This window comes from Megalops cyprinoides, chromosome 2 (assembly GCF_013368585.1).
Source record: "Megalops cyprinoides isolate fMegCyp1 chromosome 2, fMegCyp1.pri, whole genome shotgun sequence".
NCBI lineage: Eukaryota > Metazoa > Chordata > Actinopteri > Elopiformes > Megalopidae > Megalops > Megalops cyprinoides.
Window position 1 is genome coordinate 7,495,569 of NC_050584.1, and position 18,296 is coordinate 7,513,864.

The window sequence follows — 18,296 nt, forward strand, 5'->3', positions numbered from 1 at the left end:
TTGAAGCACCTTTAGGGTGCAAAGTTAAGCAAAAGTTTACCAGAGAAGATGATTTTTTTTTTATAATGATATGCTTATAGTATGAGTTAAAGCAAAAAAAATGTAGTCTTATTACTAGTTTTACAGTTAGAAGAATGCTAATTATAGTTTGAAGTTCCAATGAAATATGACACCATGGAAGTTCTTCGTCATGGTGATATCATAACCAGTGCTTACCTCATTCCACTACCTTACCTAATCCGTACCTAATTCCACTGCACATCCAATGGGAAAAATGGAGGAGATGCTGATCACCAAGGCAGTATGAGCCTCAAAATTGGTGTCTTGCATATTTGTAACTTCTGCTCGCTGTGTGTGAAACATTTACCCCCACATTTATATCCACAGGGTTTAAAATTACTCTGCAAACACCTCTTTCATCCAACCATTTTAGATTCATAAAATCTTTTTTTTATTATTTTTAGCAAGAGAAGAAAGACATGTAAGACAAAGAAGATAAATTGGGAAACTCACATATTTACTTTGATCTTTTATCCAGCTTTCTGAATTTAATTTCCTTTCTAAATGTATACTAATGTGGTTTCATACTCTTCTTTTGCCCACCACCCCGCTTTAGCTAGCTACATTTGTGTAACATTCGGCAATGCAATCAGTCTTTCCCAGTGGCTCACTGTCCATCTGCCTCTGAATGACCTGACCCTCTCTCTGCTCTGTGAAAGATCTGAAGGTGTGGCGCACTGATCCAGGCTCCATCTTTGACTTTGACCCAGTGGAGGATAACATTCAGTCTAAAAGTCTACAGAAAATGTCGGGTACTGCTGAATTCTGCCTTCCTGTCTTATGCACCTACTCCAGAACCTCTTCTCAGAAAGCTTATTGTACCTATTCATTCTTTGTTATTTTGCATTTAAAAACTCACTGTATTAATTTATTGTGTGGAAATTCAGTTTAGTCTTGTAAATTCATCTGCCTCTTCAAACCTCTTTTCCCAAATGTATCATTTTCATTCTCCTCATTGTTTTTCCTTTGCAAGCCTTGCCATTTGCCATTTTCCTTTTTGTCCCTTGTCTTTGGCGACCCCTTGTGGCTGCTGGGTAGAGCGCGCAAGCCGCCTCAGCCGTCAGCAGTCCCAGCAGTCTTTGCACTCTCAGGCCCAGTCAGTGAGCTCCCTGGGGTCTGAGCTGTGGGACAGGAGTCTGTCTGTCTACAGCAGCAGCTCTGCTCTGCAATCTCAGGACAGAGGTAGCAAAGAGTCTCAAATTAACCCAAGACTACTTACTGACACAAATACCCTCTCATGTAGAGACACTTACTAATGGACTATCTCTCTCGTTCTAACACAGTCTCAGATACATCTGTCACATACATCAGTACAAATACTCATACAAGCCAAATGAGACACATGCAGTCAAACATCACTGTTGCCTGCAGGTGACCATTGCACATTAAATTCTCATGTCACACAAACACACACATACACAAACACAAACACACACACACACACACACACACACACACACACACACACACACACACAAACTCTCTCTCTCACACACACACACACACACACACACACACACACACACACACACATTCTTTCTCTCAAACCCATCCACAGAAACTTGCATATTCCCCACTCACACACATTTCCTTGAGTGTCCTGGAGTGAAGCCCTGCCCCTCTCCTCTTTCGGCATACAGTCGCGACAGAACAGGGAGTCTCCCTGCCCCTCCCACATCGGCTGGTCCGTTTCATCACGAGCTTCTGTCTTCTCTGTGATCTGAAGGCCGCTCTAGTCTTCAGCCAAATGTTTGAAATTCAGAGGGAACCCTGTATTTCACTTCACTCTTTCCTGCCTGAGCCATAGACACAATATTCATCACTCGTGTTTTGTTCACAGGATTTTGTGTCCCTAAAACCTCCCTTTTGTGCCACTGCTGTGCTTTTTGTGACTTCTAACAGTGACCTAACGTGCACCTTGATTGATCCTCCAGGTCTGCTATCCCCACAGGATGTTTTGGAGCAGTTAATTACCTGCGTCACTTGTCTGTTACAGTTAAATGGTTAAATCATCTCTCTCACTGTCACTGTCTCCCCACTTCTCTGTTCGTCTGCTTGTGAATATAAGCCCCTGTTCTCCCTGGAGCGTACCACCAGAGCGGACACCAGCAGGGGTACGGCTATATGCACCAGACTAGCATGTCCTCCATGCGGTCTGTGCAGTCCCCCCCTCGCTCCTCCCCAATGGTGAGTCCCAGCACAAATCTTCAGTTTCTATTTCCAAGTATTTTATTTCTGCTGTGTTCATACATACATCAGACATACATACATTCATACATACATACAGGCATCAACAGACAACATGATAAGGAGAATAGACAGGATTTTCACTTTGTTGATGCCTCTTTGATCGAGTAACCAGATGCTTTGAATCAATTAAAACACATATGTGTGTGTATCAGAACCATAGCCACATAACTGCACACAGCACCATTTTAGGAATGCCAAACATTCTTCTGTGTAATATAAATTGTGGTTTTAGATGGATGAAGGTTAACAATTCCTCAATCTTACCTGCCCCCCCCCCAAACGCAGAGAGTGTACCGGGCGCTCTACGACTATGCAGCACAGGACCACGATGAGGTGTCCTTCCGTGACGGTGATGTCATCATCAACGCCCAGCCCATTGACGAGGGCTGGATGTTTGGCACAGTGCAGAGGACGGGCAAATCCGGCATGCTCCCAGCCAACTACGTGGAGTGTTTCAACTAGGGCACCATGCCTGGAGCTCACCCCAAGGGAACCCCAGCCCTTGTCCTGGAGGGCAAACAGACGGACAGTAGCATCCCATTTGGTTTTACCCTGCTCATACAAAGATTTAGGGGTGACACGCCTTGTTCTTTAGAGCCACAAATGAACAGTGGACTATGTCATCGAATTGCCTGTTGCTTAGAAAGCATTGAGTCATTGAGATTAACTAATCCAGTAATTCCATCAATTATGCAGATCAAGGATTCTTAGGATATTAAAGACATAAGACATTTGTGGCTCCTTAAAAAGGAGGTTAGTGACCCATTGTTATAGTTTGATTATTCACCTTAGTGGTCAGGATGAGAACTTACAGAAGCTACAGCCCTCCAGGAGCAGGGCAGGGAGACCTGCCCCAGTTGATTTCCTTCCTTTTTATTTTTATGACCTTTTTCATTAAGGCATCAGCACTAACCTTTTTTTCTACAAAAAAGGCTAGAGGTGTGTGGGGAGAGAGGGACTTCTCAGTACTATCTTGCGGAAATAACATATAGTACTGTAGCTGTTATCTTCATTATCTCTTTAACACACTGCTTCATGTTATTTGTCACTATTGATAGGACACAAAGGTTTTGTAAACCAGCTCCACAGAAGTACTTATGTTGGGTGTGCTAGTCAATGTCACCCCCCTCCTATGGGTTTATGTGAAATTTATATTAGACCTGATTTGCCAACATTTATAGTAGAATACACTCACATGTATATCTTGTCTTTCAATTCAGATCTCCAGAGAGACTTTAAATCAGCCCCAGGACTCAAACTCAGAGCCCTTGATCAACATTCAGCTACAGATTTAACACCCCAATTTTTTCAAGTAGTGGGCTCTCATGGGTTTTTTTATTTTGCTAACTTGACATTTTACTTTTTGATTGAACTTGGAAATATTCAGGTTAGATCCCAGCTGTGTCATCAGCTGAAGATGAAACCCACAGTGGCGTAATAAATTGTCTTTGTTACGCCAGGTTTAAGGGTGGGCATGTCGGCAGAGGTTGCTCATCACACCCTCTCAGGCACCCTATGATTCATCAGTTCCCTGTGAGTTGCTCAGATGATGTCAGTGACTCTGCATCCCTCCTCCAGTTGGCATTTTTCTCCATGTAGTGCACTAGGGAACTTGAAGTGTAAGAAACAGTCACATTGGAGTGTTAGTTTATCAGAGGATTTCATTCACTATGCCACACACTCTGGCATGAGTACAGCAGTTGCTGTGGTGAGAGATGTCAGTGATCAACTGCAAATTCCAACACATAAGGTTGGAAATATACATTGAACATGTGTAAGATTGCACAACCACCTCTGAAAGAGCTGTGTTTATACCTGCTGCGTATGTACCTACAAGTACATAAAAATGTATCATCATGGTGAAATACATTTGTCTGGACACACTGTATTTTACCGTGCACTTCACTTGGAGTGATCTGAAAGTCATTTATCTCATTACTATTGTAGGATATATGATTTCTTTGATTTCACAGTACATAGGTTAGTATTCCCCATTCAGACTTGTACTTACAGCGCTGAATTAAGTTAAAAATGGATAATTTAACAAAAGATGAATATTTATTTGTCTTGAGAACTTTGAGAGAAACTGAAAGAAGCAGAGGCGATGTGTTCTTCATATAACTTACAAACCTTATGTGTCTTGGCATTTTTGCTCTTTCTAGTCTAGATTAAAGGAACCTATAAACAAGTATATTTTTCAGTGTTGAAGCATCATCACTCATAACCATTTTTTGTTGAAGTAGATGATGCTGTAGATAGAACTCAACAGTTGTCACCTATTGTTTGGCAAGCAGTTTTTGTTATTAATTGCAGTGTGTCACATGAGGAAATAAACAGCTTTGTCAATCCAGACTCCTGTTTGGTTAATTGATGTGCTTTTTGTGAAAGACTGTAAAGCAAAATGAGAGTGATGTACACAGGAAGTGTAAGCTCAGTAATAACTATTTTCTTCCGACGTGCATGGGCTTTTGCCTCATACAGTCAATACTTTTTCTCCTTTCCTATATTTATTACCTATAGAAATCAGAGTTAGTTGGACCACAAATGGCCTTCAAATAAGCTCTCATGGCAGGGGAATGAGATGGTGACTGAGGAAAAGACCTGTAGAGTGATATACTACATACCACTGTGGATTTGTTTCAGATGGATCTCCTACATCAGGGGTGTCCAAACCTCTCCTGGAGAGCCACTTGTCCTGCATGTTTTAGATCTCTCCCTGCTCCAACACCGCTGATTCATATGATCAGTTTGTTATTCAGCAGCTTGAGTTCATAAGGAGTTGATCATTTGAATCAGCTGTGTTGGAGCAGGGAGAGATCTAAAACATGCAGGACAAGTGGCCCTCCAGGAGAGATTTGGACACCCCTGTCCTACAAGAATTTTAAAAAAATTGTCTAATTTTTGTAAATGTAAAAATGTAAATCAATATCATCAGTAACAAGAAACAGCACTGACAATAATCATGAAACCTTACAAAGACACCACACCAGGCTCATTTGACTACATTCATACGTTGATAACCAGACATTTACTGTACTGGCTAGCAATTCATGACATTGTCCATAACATTATTTGGACAATCTACCATATCTACATCTACCACTTAAATGCTTTGTTCACAGTTACGTACACCATGATTCAGACCAAAAGCATGTTTAAATATGAAGTATGTTGTATACAGCAAAAGATAACGTAAAACAGTCAATGGCTGGTATAGTAGCATTTGCCCTTCCAGAACCCCTGTAATTTACACTGCACCTCAGTGAAAAGTTAACGGTTAACATCAATTAATACACTGTAATTCGGACAGCAGGCATATTACAGCCAGGTCGTTAGCATAAACACATCCAATATACCCACGCAGGACAAACACAAAACTTCATATTGCCGCACATTAAAAGCGACGCGACCTTTGGGATCGACGTCACGCTACAATAGCAAACTACCCGGATGAACAGCATGCGCCATTTTTCAACTCCAGACGCTGCTGTGCGTGATTTGGTTAATGGGACAGGGTAACTAAGGTCGAGGTACTTCTCACGCATTTTTTTTCGGAACCATGATGAAATTCCTACTCAAATTGCTTATGATAGCGTTGCTAGCTTTACCGACAACTGTTGTTATCAACGGTAAGTGTGCGTTTCTGTAAGCGTGTGAAAAGAAAGACTGCTGCCTTCTTAACGATAACTTTAACTACACTGTCATGGAATGTAGCGTGCTCGCTAACTAGCTATGCTATTAGCTTCTTAGGGTGGCTTTCTTTAGCTATACTGCTACCAGTTAGTAGGGGAGGTAACGCTAGCTAGCGGGGAACATGGCTTGCTTGGTAGATAGCCAGCTACCTAGTTGATCAAATCTGGATAAAATGCATTGCTAGGTCAAAGTCGATCTTATAATGAATTGGAACCCGCGGGTCTTGCAGCTATTGATACTTGGCTGATTAGCTAGGTTATGTACTGCTAACGTAACTACTGGCAGAAACAAGTTTCCTTACTAATTCGTGGACAGAGTAACCTTCATGCCCACGATTTGTTTCTAGCATACGGCGAACTAAAATATCGGGCTAGCTACGTAGCATTGTGCATAGTAGTTAGCAAAGTTAGCCAGCTACCACTTTGGGCTGACGCGGTTAGCTGGATCCGAAGCTTGTTGACGTTTGTTAGCCAGAAGATGCACATTTTGTACTTCGGATCGCAGAATATTTTGCATTATTTGTGGTGTCAGACTTCTGCTAGGTAGTTATGTACGAAGCAGTCCGACCTTCACATTACTCGGCAAATAAGCTGGTAAGAGATAAATCAGCTTTCCCCAATTTGAGCACCTATTCTTACGTCGCATTATGTTTTTTGTGTGTTGTAGTTGCTACGGAAGTCAGGTCGCCAGCCTGTGCAAAGTATTTTCTTGTAATTGTAGTTCAATAGAGTGAAATCTTTTCGCACTTACATGCATCATGTGCAGTAGGTTCCATGTAGTTGTTGCATAGCTAACGAGCAATATGTTGGGTTTCTTGCTGTAAGTTAACTAGAGTTCAGTAATATGTCACTTAGCTAGTAACGTTACCGTGAGCCTGAATACAGGTTCTAGTCAGATGAAACGGTTAGGGTTCCACCGGGCATAGTGGGTTCTGTGTTCAGCGTTATTATAAGGGCGTCTGCTGGATGTCAACGGTGTGAATGTAACGTTACATGTGCCCACAGCTGGTGTCTCGGAAAATAGCTTTTGTTGGATGTAAAAGGATGTAGAAGTAATGTTAAATATACTCATCCTGTACGTCGCTTTGGCACACGAGCATCAGCGAAATAAAATGTAAATGTATTGCAGAACCTCTCTTTACTAATGTAATCAGCAAATATGTGTGGTTAACAAACACGGCATATTTTTTCATAATGGACTGACGGCTCATACGTCGTGAATGGTCTCTAACTTGTGCAATTAACAGCTCAGTCAAACCGTAGAAAGTAAGGTCCGTTTGAGTGTCAGTCAGCATATACAGCATGTCACTGAAACACTTCACTGAAGCTTTTAATGATAAAACACGCAGAACAATGTGTGCTTGCTCCTGTTGTAATGCACATACTTTGTACTTTTGCTTTGTACAGGATTAAAGGCTTACACTTCCATCTCGGAGATTAATTATGGGGTGAATCATCCAAGTATTAGTTGATTCAGAATGGGAAATTAACATGTTTTTACGTAAGTGTCAGGAGCAGGTTGCAGAGGACGGGGGGAATGCCGCAAAATGGCACTCGGTGAGAACTGCTTGTGCACCCATTCTTCTGTTCTCCTTTTGTTGCAGCTCAAGACGCTACCGAGGATGAGGAGGCTGCGGATGACGTTGTCATGGAGGATGAAGACGATGAGGCAGAGGTGGAGGACGATGACAACACAGAGCTGGTGAGGGACTTTGTGGTTAGCAGTGGCTTGTTGTAAGGATTGCCCTGTAGGTTCTCTCAGGTGCTGCGTTTTTACGTTTTCCAGGGCCAGGTTACTTGTAATGAATAAGCAAATTAGCTGGTTGGCTAAGTTAGATGTAAGGACCCCCCCCACCCTCCGACCCAATTGCTTCTGTTTCTGTTTCCCGCCTTTGCATGAGAAGACAGAGGAAAAAGATGAAGAAGAGGAAGATGCGTCGGCAGGGGAGGCAAAGGCCTCTCCCCATGCTGACACCACAATCCTCTTTGTCAAGGGAGAAGGTAGGTCCCTCTGCCAGCGTACTTTCCTGGAAACTGCTGACACATGGATGCTAAAGTGTGAAATTTCTTTTTTAAAAAGAAAAAAGCTCAATAAAATAAAAAAAAACAATTTTACTGAGTTAATTTGAATGTAACTTGCATTACATTGAACACCTTGGAACATGTACAATACAGAGTGAGTTGACCTTTAAATTGAATTTGAGGTAAAATTTGGCACATAATGAAAAAATACAAATTAAAAAAGGTCGTACGCCCTTTGAATTGTCTGCCACAGTTATTCAAATGGTTACATGCAGTGTCAAATTCAGCTGCTAAGAAATGGGTGTCATTACAGCAAAAGAGTGTCAGCCTATTGGCCAGTAACCAAAAACATACTTACTGACCCCCAACTTCCAAGCCTTTCTGCTCTATGTCCTTGCTGAGGTCAGTCTTGTCACTCTGTATTTTGCTCTTAACTTAATCATTTAAATAGTGATTTGTCGTTTTTAATTCTTTCTTGCTTTACGTTTCATTGTTTCACTATCAGGCTTATTTTCTCTGTTAATGAACACTAACAGTGAAAGAAAATGCATAGATCTTTTAAATGGAGGCCTCGGTCATCTCTTCTTCATACATTTTTTCTCTGTCTTTTGTCCCAGACTTCCCAGCTAACAACATTGTCAAGTTTCTGCTGGGCTTCACCAACAAGGGCAGCGAGGACTTCGTGGTGGAGTCGCTGGACGCCTCCTTCCGTTACCCGCAGGACTTCCAGTTCTACATCCAGAACTTCACTGCCCTGCAGCTGGGCGTGGCGGTGGCCCCTCAGCGCCAGGCCACTTTCGAGTACTCCTTCATACCCGCGGAGCCCATGGGGGGGCGCCCCTTCGGCCTGGTCATCAACCTCAACTACAGGGACAGCAATGTGAGCTCAGAGCACCCCCTTCCTGCTCGCCACGGTGTTATCCAGTGACACATTTCAGTGTTCAGAAAGTGCTACGCCTAAATTTACTTTCAAACTTGTTGCATGCGGCAGTGTAGCATAATGCTTAAGGAGCAGGATTGGTAACCAAAAGGTTGCCGGTTCAATTCCCCACTGGGGCAGTTCTGCTGTACCCTTGGGCAAGGTACTTAACCTGCAGTTGCCTCAGTACAATATTCAGGTGTATAAATGGATAACCTTGTAAAAACCTGTAATTGAAGTAAGTTGCTCTGAGTAAGAGCGTCTGCTAAATGGCAATAATGTAATGCAGGCTGGCTGTTTGTCCTCATGACACTTCGAGGTGATTGCGGTGTCTCTCTTTCTGGGCCTGCAGCACAGCAGTTACATGGCATTGATTTAGAATCCCTCTCGCATTCTGTACTCTGGCAGGGCAACATGTTCCAGGACGCCGTGTTCAACCAGACCGTGACCGTCACAGAGAGGGAGGATGGCCTGGACGGGGAGACGTAAGTAATGACCCCGAGCGTGAGTGATGACGCCGGGGCTGCCGCTGAATCGTAACCGCTTCCAAACTGAAGTTTGCCTGCAGCGGTTGTTTACGATGGTCGCAAATGTTGCCCTGCTAAATGTGTCTCTCGCTGTTCCACGGTGGATACGCCCTAGCGAAATGAACACTGCTTCTTTTGCCCAGGATCTTCATGTACGTCTTCTTGTCTGGCCTGGGCCTGCTTGTTGTCGTGGGGCTGCATCAGCTGCTGGAGTCTAGGAAGGTAAGCACTTGCACGGGCATGCACCCAGGCAGAGCCAGTCAGCAGGGAGGGCTGAGGGGAAAGACACAGAGTCCTTGGTGTGAAATATTTACGGAGCAAGAGCACTGCTTGGTCTGAAAAGTGCTCTTTTGGAAAAGGTATTATTCCATGTAGAAATCATTGAGGCTAGACAACTGTCTCTCAGATATTACCCTAGAGAGAAACATTTGACGGTACTGAAAGGCTGGCACTTGGTCTGGAGGGCCTTTGCCTGCTTGTGGTGAATGGTGCTTCCACATGTAAGAGGTGGAATGGTTATCTGAACCAGTGAAAATACTTTCCCACGAAGGACAGAGGTTGTTATATTGGTTCAGGGACTGTTTGGAAAAATTTACTGAATGTTGAAATGTCTGATGACGGTTCATTAACTCATCACAACTTGGGGGTTCATCAGTGGGATTAAGTCCCAGGGGAAGGGCAGTCCTCCTTCTCAGTGGAGTCAATGCAGTTTAATGTCAAACACAGAAATAAAGATGCTGAAAAGTAAAATGGTGCTGTTTTTGTGTTTAAGTTTTATTAGTTGCCATAATATAAGTTTCATCGGGACTAATGTTTACTTGTACATTCATATGTGAGCTTTAAGTCTGCTGGGTTGTAGTGCTGATCAAAGGGGACAGACATGGCTTATAACAGACTCATCTTACACAACACAGGAAGTGTGAGTGAAATCCATTCACCTCATGGTGTTTCACAATCCTAAGTTTGAGTTTAAACAGACACATCATAGAGGACAGTGCTTTTCAGCAATACAAAGGGGAACTATTTAAAATGGAGTTCCAGTTTGTTGCCTGTTACAAATTGAACTGTCATCTCAGCTTCTTTAGTGCCTTGTGTGGTGAAAGGAGCGCAGGGGGCTGTCCTTCGAACGCCCCGTGGGAGATGGCACTGGAGTGAGGGACGTGTGTTGATGTTGTCTTTTGCGGTGTCCCCGTGCAGAGACGGAGACCCGCTGCCAAAGTTGAGATGGGGACATCCAGCCACAACGACGTGGACATGAGCTGGATCCCCCAGGAGACCCTCAACCAGATCAGTAAGTTAGATCCTTTTTCAGCCATTCAGCTTACAGGTCACCCCACACACCCACCTGCTGTATTTCCCCCCTCGTTTCTCTCGGTCCAGACCTGTTTCGTTACTGCAACGCAAAGAAAGCCTCTTTTAGGGTTTGCTTGCTTTGCGTGTCTTGGTTGATGTTCTAACTCGCTGCACTATCTATCTTTTTATACACTTTCTTTCTCTCTCTCTCCCCTTGTGCCTTCAGTGCAGAGCAGACGAGGTGAGGCACCAACTCTTCTCCACAGGAGCGTGCAGTATTACACTGTAACAGGAATTTGAGTAAAGGTTATCTTTCAGTGAGAAATGTGTGAACTCCGTAGCAGTGCCAATGCCAGAGCCAGTGCGCTGAGTTACATGGGCCACTCCTGTCACGCTGCTGCCAGGCCTGTATAGAGGGAGAGGGCAGCAGACTGAAGCCCCTCACCCTTTTGTTCTGCCGTGTTAGTCGAAGCTCCCGACCTTGTAGACACATAGGTTAAGTGCATGTACAACAGGAAGATAAGGTCTTGGCTTTTCTCTTGGGCTGTTATGTAGTGTGGTGTGGGACCTGAATGCACCTTGCAACCAAGATTGTTCTTGGGACTGAATGTTTTATACTTCCAAGAATGCATTAGAGAGGGGCTCAGTTGGTAAAAGCACTCGTTCTGAGTGTAGACTGAATGCTACGGCCCGGGTTTGAACCTGACCGTGCCGACAGTGACTGGGAGCTCACAGGTGGAACACATTGGCTTTGTTCCGCCGGGGATAGGGGTGGGTACGTCGGCAGGGGCTTCGGTCCCATTAGCAACAGCGACCCCTGCTGGTTGATCAGGCGCCTGTGGTCCACGTGCCAAAGCTGCATATGAAATGTCTTCCTCCGACTCATCTCTGTGTTAGCTTAGCTTGTGGACTGCAGTGCGAAAAGAAGCAGCTGCTGACATCACATGTCTCAGAGGAGGGCACGTGCTTGTCCACGCTCTCCCGGATTGACAGTGGCGGGTTGTGCAATGGAACCAAACATCGATGATAAATTGGACATTCCAGAATTTGGGGAATTAGCCATTCCAAATTAGGGAGAAAATGGAAAATGGGGGTGTAGCGAAGGGCAAGAGCACTCACCCCACCTGGCCTCGAACCCGGGTCTGTGGGGTGTCAAACTGCAGCTTTGACCGCGACGCCAAAGAGCTAGGCTCTGACTGCCATACCAATGAGCCTGGCTCTTTGACGTCGCGGTCAAGGCTGCAGTTTGGTACCCCGTAGACCCGGGTTCGAGGCCGGGTGGGGTGACTACTCCATCGATGATAAATTGGACATTCCAGAATGCGGGGAATTGGTCATTCCAAATTAGGGAGAAAATGGAAAATGGAGGTGTAGTGAAGGGCAAGAGCAGTCACCCCACCCCATAATATGGCAGTCAGAGCCTGGCTCTTTGGCGTCGCGGTCAAAGCTGCAGGATTGGTACCCCGTAGACCCGGGTTTGAGGCTGGGTGGGGTGACTGCTCTTGCCCTTCACTACAGGGGGAAAAAAAAAGAATGCATTAGAGAGAAGTGCACCCGGAGAGTTTCTGCATGCTTATTGTTGATATAAGCAGTTGACTGTTAATAGTGTTACTTCAGTGATGATCACTGTATTTTCCTATATATTTAGTGTGTATAAGGTGACATGGTTACGTGATGCTTGGTGTTCAGGGTTGTAGCCAACCATGTCCTGACCCTACTCATGTCCCCCCCCCACCCCGACAGACAAGGCCTCCCCCAGACGGTCACCCCGCAAGAGAGCACAGAAACGCTCAGCCGGTTCAGACGAGTGACCACGCAGCTCGCACCCGTCACCTGACCTGGCGGGGCGCGGGGGGGGGGGGGTTGACAGCCCAGCCCCGCCTGGCCTCGTCCGTTAAAGAACCAAGAACCAAGAACCACCTCCCCTTGGAGTTGGCCGATGCCGCAAACCACAGCTACAACATCAACAACAAAGCCCATTGTTGCTGCTGCTTTTTTTTTCTTCTTTTTTTTTTCTGTCGTCACAACTACGCAGAGCATTACCCAGAAGAACGCTTACCCGGTGAAAATTAATTTGAGTTAAATCGATGTTCGATTTAAATGTTTATCATGAGCAGAGGCCAGTCCCAAGGCATGGATTTTGAGAGAGCTGGTCTGCTGTCAGAACAAGGAAGGGTGGGTTAGGGTGGTGCAGAGTGCCATTTGGGGTTTTGTTTTTTTTTATTGTCTCCCAGCCTGTTGTATTTTGTTAGTTTTTTTTGTTTTGTTTTGTCTGAGGTGTTTGGGAATCCTGATCTTGTTGTGTTTTTGGACTGGTTATCTGTACATACATTAGGGTACTCGCCAGCTCGTTTGCTTGCCAGAGGCAGAAAGGGCCATAATTTGCATTCACTGCTTGAAGTGCACTGAAACGTTACCAGTTCATACCTTTTATTTTGCAGGCTTAACTGATATATGCATGGTTTGTGTGTGGTGAGTTTGAGGACAAGGATATGAAACAACCTTAATAACCAGGCTTTTTAAAAGATGTGCCTGCTTTTTTTTTTTCTTGCTCCTTGTGTGGAGTTCACTGTAATTTTTCTGGCTACATAACGAGTCCCAGTATGATGTCAGTTTTTTTTTTTGTACTGTTCTGAACTGCAGTTTTCAAAAAGCACTGAATATCTGAAATTGCCAAAAAAAAAAAAACATGCAGAGAAAATTCATAGACTTACGAATAACTGAAGCATACGCTCATTAAGCATTAAGATCATTGGCCTTGGTATGTTGAATCTCGTAGTCTGCATGAATTCCCACACCTGACCTTACTTGTAGGAAGTGGATTTTACTGCTGGCATGTTTAATACCTGGGATGACCCAGAATTTCACAGGATATGGCAGTGGTGAAAGGATTGTGTGCACTCTTGGTTTGACACTGCGTATTTTACACTGTGGTCACAAAGCACCAATCGGCCAGGGAATGGAATCATGCGGCAAGTGAAAGCCTGTCTACTGAAATAATTATTGAAAACTTATTGTCTTCACCCAACATCGTATGTAGACTGATCACGGTCGTCTGAACAGTTGGCAGTTTAAAACAAAAGCAGCTGTTCCGTGATCTAGTCTTCTGTAACTGCGGCCAGTTCCTTGGTTTGCTGCTCATCTTCCATTCAATATATCCTGACTTTTAATGAGTAGTTTTATTGCAATGACCACTGAAGGAAAGTAAATGCTCTGGGAATGACAATTGTCCTTTCTTGAAAGGTTTGTGATGAATTTGTTTTTGCAGAAAATGTGACTTTTTGCCTGAATACTGTAGAATGAAAACGTACGTTTTTGGCAAGTTTCGTAAATGCAGAATAAAAATTAAATGAACTTTTTGCTGAGTTTGTCTGTTTGCTGAGTGGCTCTAACCTGGATCCAACTCCACACAGTGGGTGTAGCTATAAAAGTTAAAAATATTAATGTTAAGCAGCTTGACCTAATATGTAAATTATGAGAGCAGGAAGGTGAGCATTTTTAATAAAATTACTGAATATTTGGTGATTTGCTATTTAAATATTCTTGATATACATGTTAACACTGGTTCATCTATGGTCACATTCGTACTTGTGACATTTCAGAACAGATTAGGCAATTAGCTCATTCACCTTGCGCTAACATATACGGTAAGTGTACAGCAGGAAAAAGAAGAAAGCTGGCCAATAATTCTCCATCTGCACGTAATGAACGTCAAAAGGGTGCATCTTAATACCAACATTTCAAATGTGTGTCCAACTGCTAATTAATGTACACAATGGCGTGATGTCTGAGTGACCCATGGCTAGAGCAACGCATGGTCCATGCACAAGAGTACAGTTTGATTCACATTTGATTCATGAAAGGAAACCGAAGTCCCCTTTCAGTACTAGTCAAAAAAACAAGACCAAAGGCATCATATTCACACCCTTCCTTAATATATCTTTATTGCTTAAATGGTTTCAATACAGAACAGTTTCCATTTCTGAATCTGAAGCACTGTAACACAAAGTAGGAGCAGAGTACCAAACACTCAGTTGATCTAATCCAGGTTTGTTACCTGTCCACTGTGGGTGTAGCAGCAGTGCAAAGTTCCCTTTAACAGCAAGTCAGTTCAACAGTGATACAGGTGGCCATTTCATTGGTTGACAGTCAAACTCTTTACTTCCGGTGTCAAGAGAAAAACGGGGGGAAAAAAGAAGAAGAGAAACCTGCTTTGTTAATGGGCACACTGTTAAAATGCAGCTAAACCAGAGCAGTCTCAGAGTAGAGGTTTTGAATGTGTTCTCTTTCTCTGTTCTGTACATTTGAAATCACAGTCAAGTGCTAAATGTAGTGATTGCTGTTTTTTTCCTTGAAGAAAATGTTAATTTTGGAAAAAAAAAAAAAAAACTTTTGCAACTCAGGAACAAAATGAAAAATATAGAATATGCATTCTGTAAAAGCCCTGAGAGCGAGAATAAAAAGAAATTAACTGAACAAATTAGATTAACATGCAGAACTAACCTAAGATTCACCCTTAGCTGAACACATAATGAATTTCACAGTTTTATATGTATTTATATATTGGGAAAAAATTAATTTCTCAGTCAAACTAATAATAACAAAATAGACCACACAGTCTACAAACATATATAAAGATCTACATAAAGCTTTAGAATCAATAGTGATTATTGCTAATAGCAGTCCCAGGCTGATGCTGGGAGTCTATTCCATACATTTAAATCCTTGTTCTCTGCAGCATTAAACGTGATAATACATGGCTTCTCCTCAAGTAACCTCTTCACCACTCTCTGGGTTCTCAATAAATACAATAAAAGAGTCAGTGTGTAGTCCTTATGGGAATCCATGCCTACATACACACACGCACATACACACAAAGAAAATGGAAAGGTAATGGAGAAAGCTGGATTCCACATGGATACAGTCTGAGCATACATCATTGCACATCACAGTCAGTGTCATTACCACGCCTTGTGCCTGTGCAGTGGGATGGAGGAAACGCCACATGAAGACTAATGATTGGTGAGGATGCGGACTCGCGTCCAATCAGGGACCAGCTTCCCCATCACCCGCTCTGCAGCCACACCCCTCCGCATTGTTCATCCTCTGTGTTGTGTTTTGCTCACAGCTCAACCTCGCTTCGGTTTTTGTCGCTTCCGTTTCACCGTCTCTTGATTGCTTTTTCGTTTCGCTGTCACAGTTGCGATTCTGCGTTTTTTTTTTTTGTTTTTTTTTGGTTAGCGCCAGACGCCGCTGACCGGCGTATGAGACGACTTCCATTTTCCTTAATCCGTCAACGTTCATCCTGCAACGTCTCTCCGTCCGACATTGAATTTTGAGACACAGCTTTGCGCCTTGAGGTTTGCTTTGTTTATTTCTGAGGTTCCTTTTAAAAAAAAAAAAAGAGTACATATAACACAAAGAATTAAAAAAAAAAAAAAAAAAAAGTGAGCCCTGCAGAAAGTCTTGTGATTCCGCTCTGAATTGCCCTGGTTGATGTGTTCTGGAAGGCAGTTGGCTGGGAGGTGCAACGCATGCATGGGAGACTTCAGGGTGACACAGTGTTCAAGTATGCCATGTAAAACCTTATGGACTAGTGTTCCAACAGACAGAGAGAGAACGTGTCGAGAACCCCATTCCAAAACCACAAGAATCCGACAGTAAGGCTTCAGTTACACACAAACGATTTGGAAGACATCTTCGAGGTCTGCGGACCGTTTTTGCCGCCTCTTGGGAGAGCCGCTGAATATTGATTGTTGCTTTGCATCAGGAAGTTACATCCCTCCCCCACACGGGTCCTGCTGTTTCGCTGAGTGGCTCACCGACACATGGGCCGCGGAGACAAGGGGCTCACTGGTCGATAGGCCCTTCTGTTTCAGCCGGTGCAGCCAATGAGCTTTCAAAACACAGATAATCCCCACCCTCTCCCTAAACACCACGCAGGGTCACCCACCAGTCATCTGGAAGATAGCTTGTAAGCATGGTTCAGAACGAATAACAAAACACTACAAGGCAAATATTGCCTATATTTCTCTGGTAAGACAATAACCACAACACACAGAGGGTATATTTGGAGGCTCACTGATGCTTCCTTGACGATGCTTCCTTGACCTGCTCCCTTCTTCAGACAAGCTACCTCAGAGATCATTCACTTCCAAAACGAACTAAAAACTTTTTGTAGATACAGGGACTGTGGTTGAGGGGGAAAAAAAAAAAAACATTTTAAAAAATCAGGCAGTCTTGTGGACACCTCTGGTACAGATATCTGTGTTGTGATTTCCAGTTATGTGATCATATTCAAGCCTTAATTGCCCCAACGTCCCCCCCCCTTCCCTCCCCATACTCCTCATGAGCCATTACATCAGCCTCTGCAGATTTAAGTACAGCTGTGGTTTAAATACACAAAATTTATATTTTTCTCTCAGTTAAAGTCATACAAAAAAGGTATGGTAAATCATTCGTTTTATGCTTTGTAATTTCAATTTTGTTTCTATAAAGATCAAAAAAAAAAAATCATCATCATAAAATGCTATTTTAAAAAATTATATTACCCAATAAATGTAACTTGATACAAAGATCTATCAGGAAAACAATAGTAGTAAGGCACAGGGAAACAGGATGCTCTTCGTTTCTGCTTATTTGCACAGTTGCACTGGAAACGTGCTCGTTGTTGGCACACTCTGGCTATGACACAGCGTGCTTTCTGCATAGGAAGAAGGGCCTCGAGAGCGGGGCCGCGCCCGTCATTCCACCCCCACCATCGGGGGCTCGTTGGCAGGCAGGATGTGCTCCAGCGGGGGCTCGGCGTGGATCTCCAGCAAGCCCTGGATGTAGCCGTCCGAGGATTCACCTGAGCTGCACGGCGCTGGTTCGGTCGGGCGCTTGGGCGACGGTTCTGTGGGGGGGTCGGCGGCCGACTCCGCCGGCTGGGCTGTGGCCTGCGGCGCCCTCTTGCCCTCGGCGGCCTCTCGCTCCGGGCTCTCGGCCTCCTCCGCGGCCCGGCCCGGCCCGTCGGCCTCGTTCTCGTTCTCCGACGGGGGGTTGGTGCTGCCGGGGGCCGACTCGCTCTCGCTGCCCGAGCGCCCGCTGGCTCCCTCGTCCTCGCCCGCCCTGGCCGCCGCCGCCACGGCCGCCCCCTCGCCCTCCGCCTCGCGGGGCTTCTGGTGGATGCGCTGGTGCCGCACCAGGCTGTGCTTCAGGGTGAAGGTCCGCTCGCAGGTCTGGCACTTGTAGGGTCTCTCTCCTGCGGGGTGGACAGAGGAGTGTCACAGACAAGGCAGCTGCATCGTTTTTTTCCACCCACCTCTTCTTATTTAGTTAGTTTTCAAGCATGGAGGGAAACTAAAAAAATTTCCACCTATCAGAGGTCAGCTTTTCACATATTTGCATTCAGGTTTGCGTACAAGTCCTGTACATGAAGTGAAAAAACTCCAGAGTTATATTCCACAGCATAAATATTTATGTGCCTTAACACCAGTGCCTGTGACATTGTGCTTGTGACAAACCCCTGTGCTTAGCTGAATGCCTGTGTGC

General features: G+C 44.3%; 3 protein-coding genes across 7 annotated transcripts in view; 2 read left to right on the forward strand and 1 right to left on the reverse strand.

Annotated features, from left to right (window-relative positions):
• Nucleotides 1–4,642, forward strand: part of nebl (nebulette) — a 101,631-nt gene extending 96,989 nt beyond the window's left edge. The window contains exons 6-8 of one of the 2 annotated variants that reach the window (XM_036555169.1): nt 720–812; nt 2,129–2,247; nt 2,596–4,642. In XM_036555169.1, coding sequence (XP_036411062.1) covers nt 720–812; nt 2,129–2,247; nt 2,596–2,772 — 389 coding nt within the window. In that variant the 3' untranslated portion in view covers nt 2,773–4,642. The remainder of the gene's footprint in view (nt 1–719; nt 813–2,128; nt 2,248–2,595) is intronic. The other variant, XM_036555161.1, reaches the window with a different exon arrangement.
• A 1,024-nt stretch (nt 4,643–5,666) lies between these two features.
• On the forward strand, nt 5,667–13,983 carry LOC118772785 (translocon-associated protein subunit alpha-like). Of its 2 annotated transcripts, XM_036521393.1 has the most exons (9): nt 5,667–5,939; nt 7,607–7,704; nt 7,907–8,003; nt 8,642–8,904; nt 9,352–9,428; nt 9,614–9,692; nt 10,668–10,761; nt 10,990–11,004; nt 12,507–13,983. In XM_036521393.1, the coding sequence occupies exons 1-9, from the start codon at nt 5,870–5,872 to the stop codon at nt 12,572–12,574; spliced, it is 861 nt and encodes a 286-aa protein (XP_036377286.1). In that variant the 5' UTR covers nt 5,667–5,869; the 3' UTR covers nt 12,575–13,983. The 2 variants fall into 2 exon arrangements, with proteins under 2 accessions (XP_036377286.1, XP_036377287.1); XM_036521394.1 differs by lacking the exon at nt 10,990–11,004 and having other exon boundaries at nt 5,668–5,939.
• A 3,389-nt stretch (nt 13,984–17,372) lies between these two features.
• rreb1a (ras responsive element binding protein 1a) overlaps nt 17,373–18,296 on the reverse strand; it is a 65,727-nt gene continuing 64,803 nt past the window's right edge. For all 3 annotated transcript variants that reach the window (XM_036520720.1, XM_036520718.1, XM_036520719.1), the window contains one exon: nt 17,373–18,006. In XM_036520720.1, coding sequence (XP_036376613.1) covers nt 17,507–18,006 — 500 coding nt within the window. In that variant the 3' untranslated portion in view covers nt 17,373–17,506. The remainder of the gene's footprint in view (nt 18,007–18,296) is intronic.

Coding starts and splice junctions, on each gene's coding strand:
- LOC118772785 (XM_036521393.1), top strand. CDS start 5,870: ATGATGAAATTCCTACTCAAATTGCTTATGATAGCGTTGCTAGCTTTA. Junction 8,004..8,641: donor CCTCTTTGTCAAGGGAGAAG/GTAGGTCCCTCT, acceptor CTTTTGTCCCAG/ACTTCCCAGCTAACAACATT. Junction 9,693..10,667: donor AGCTGCTGGAGTCTAGGAAG/GTAAGCACTTGC, acceptor GTCCCCGTGCAG/AGACGGAGACCCGCTGCCAA.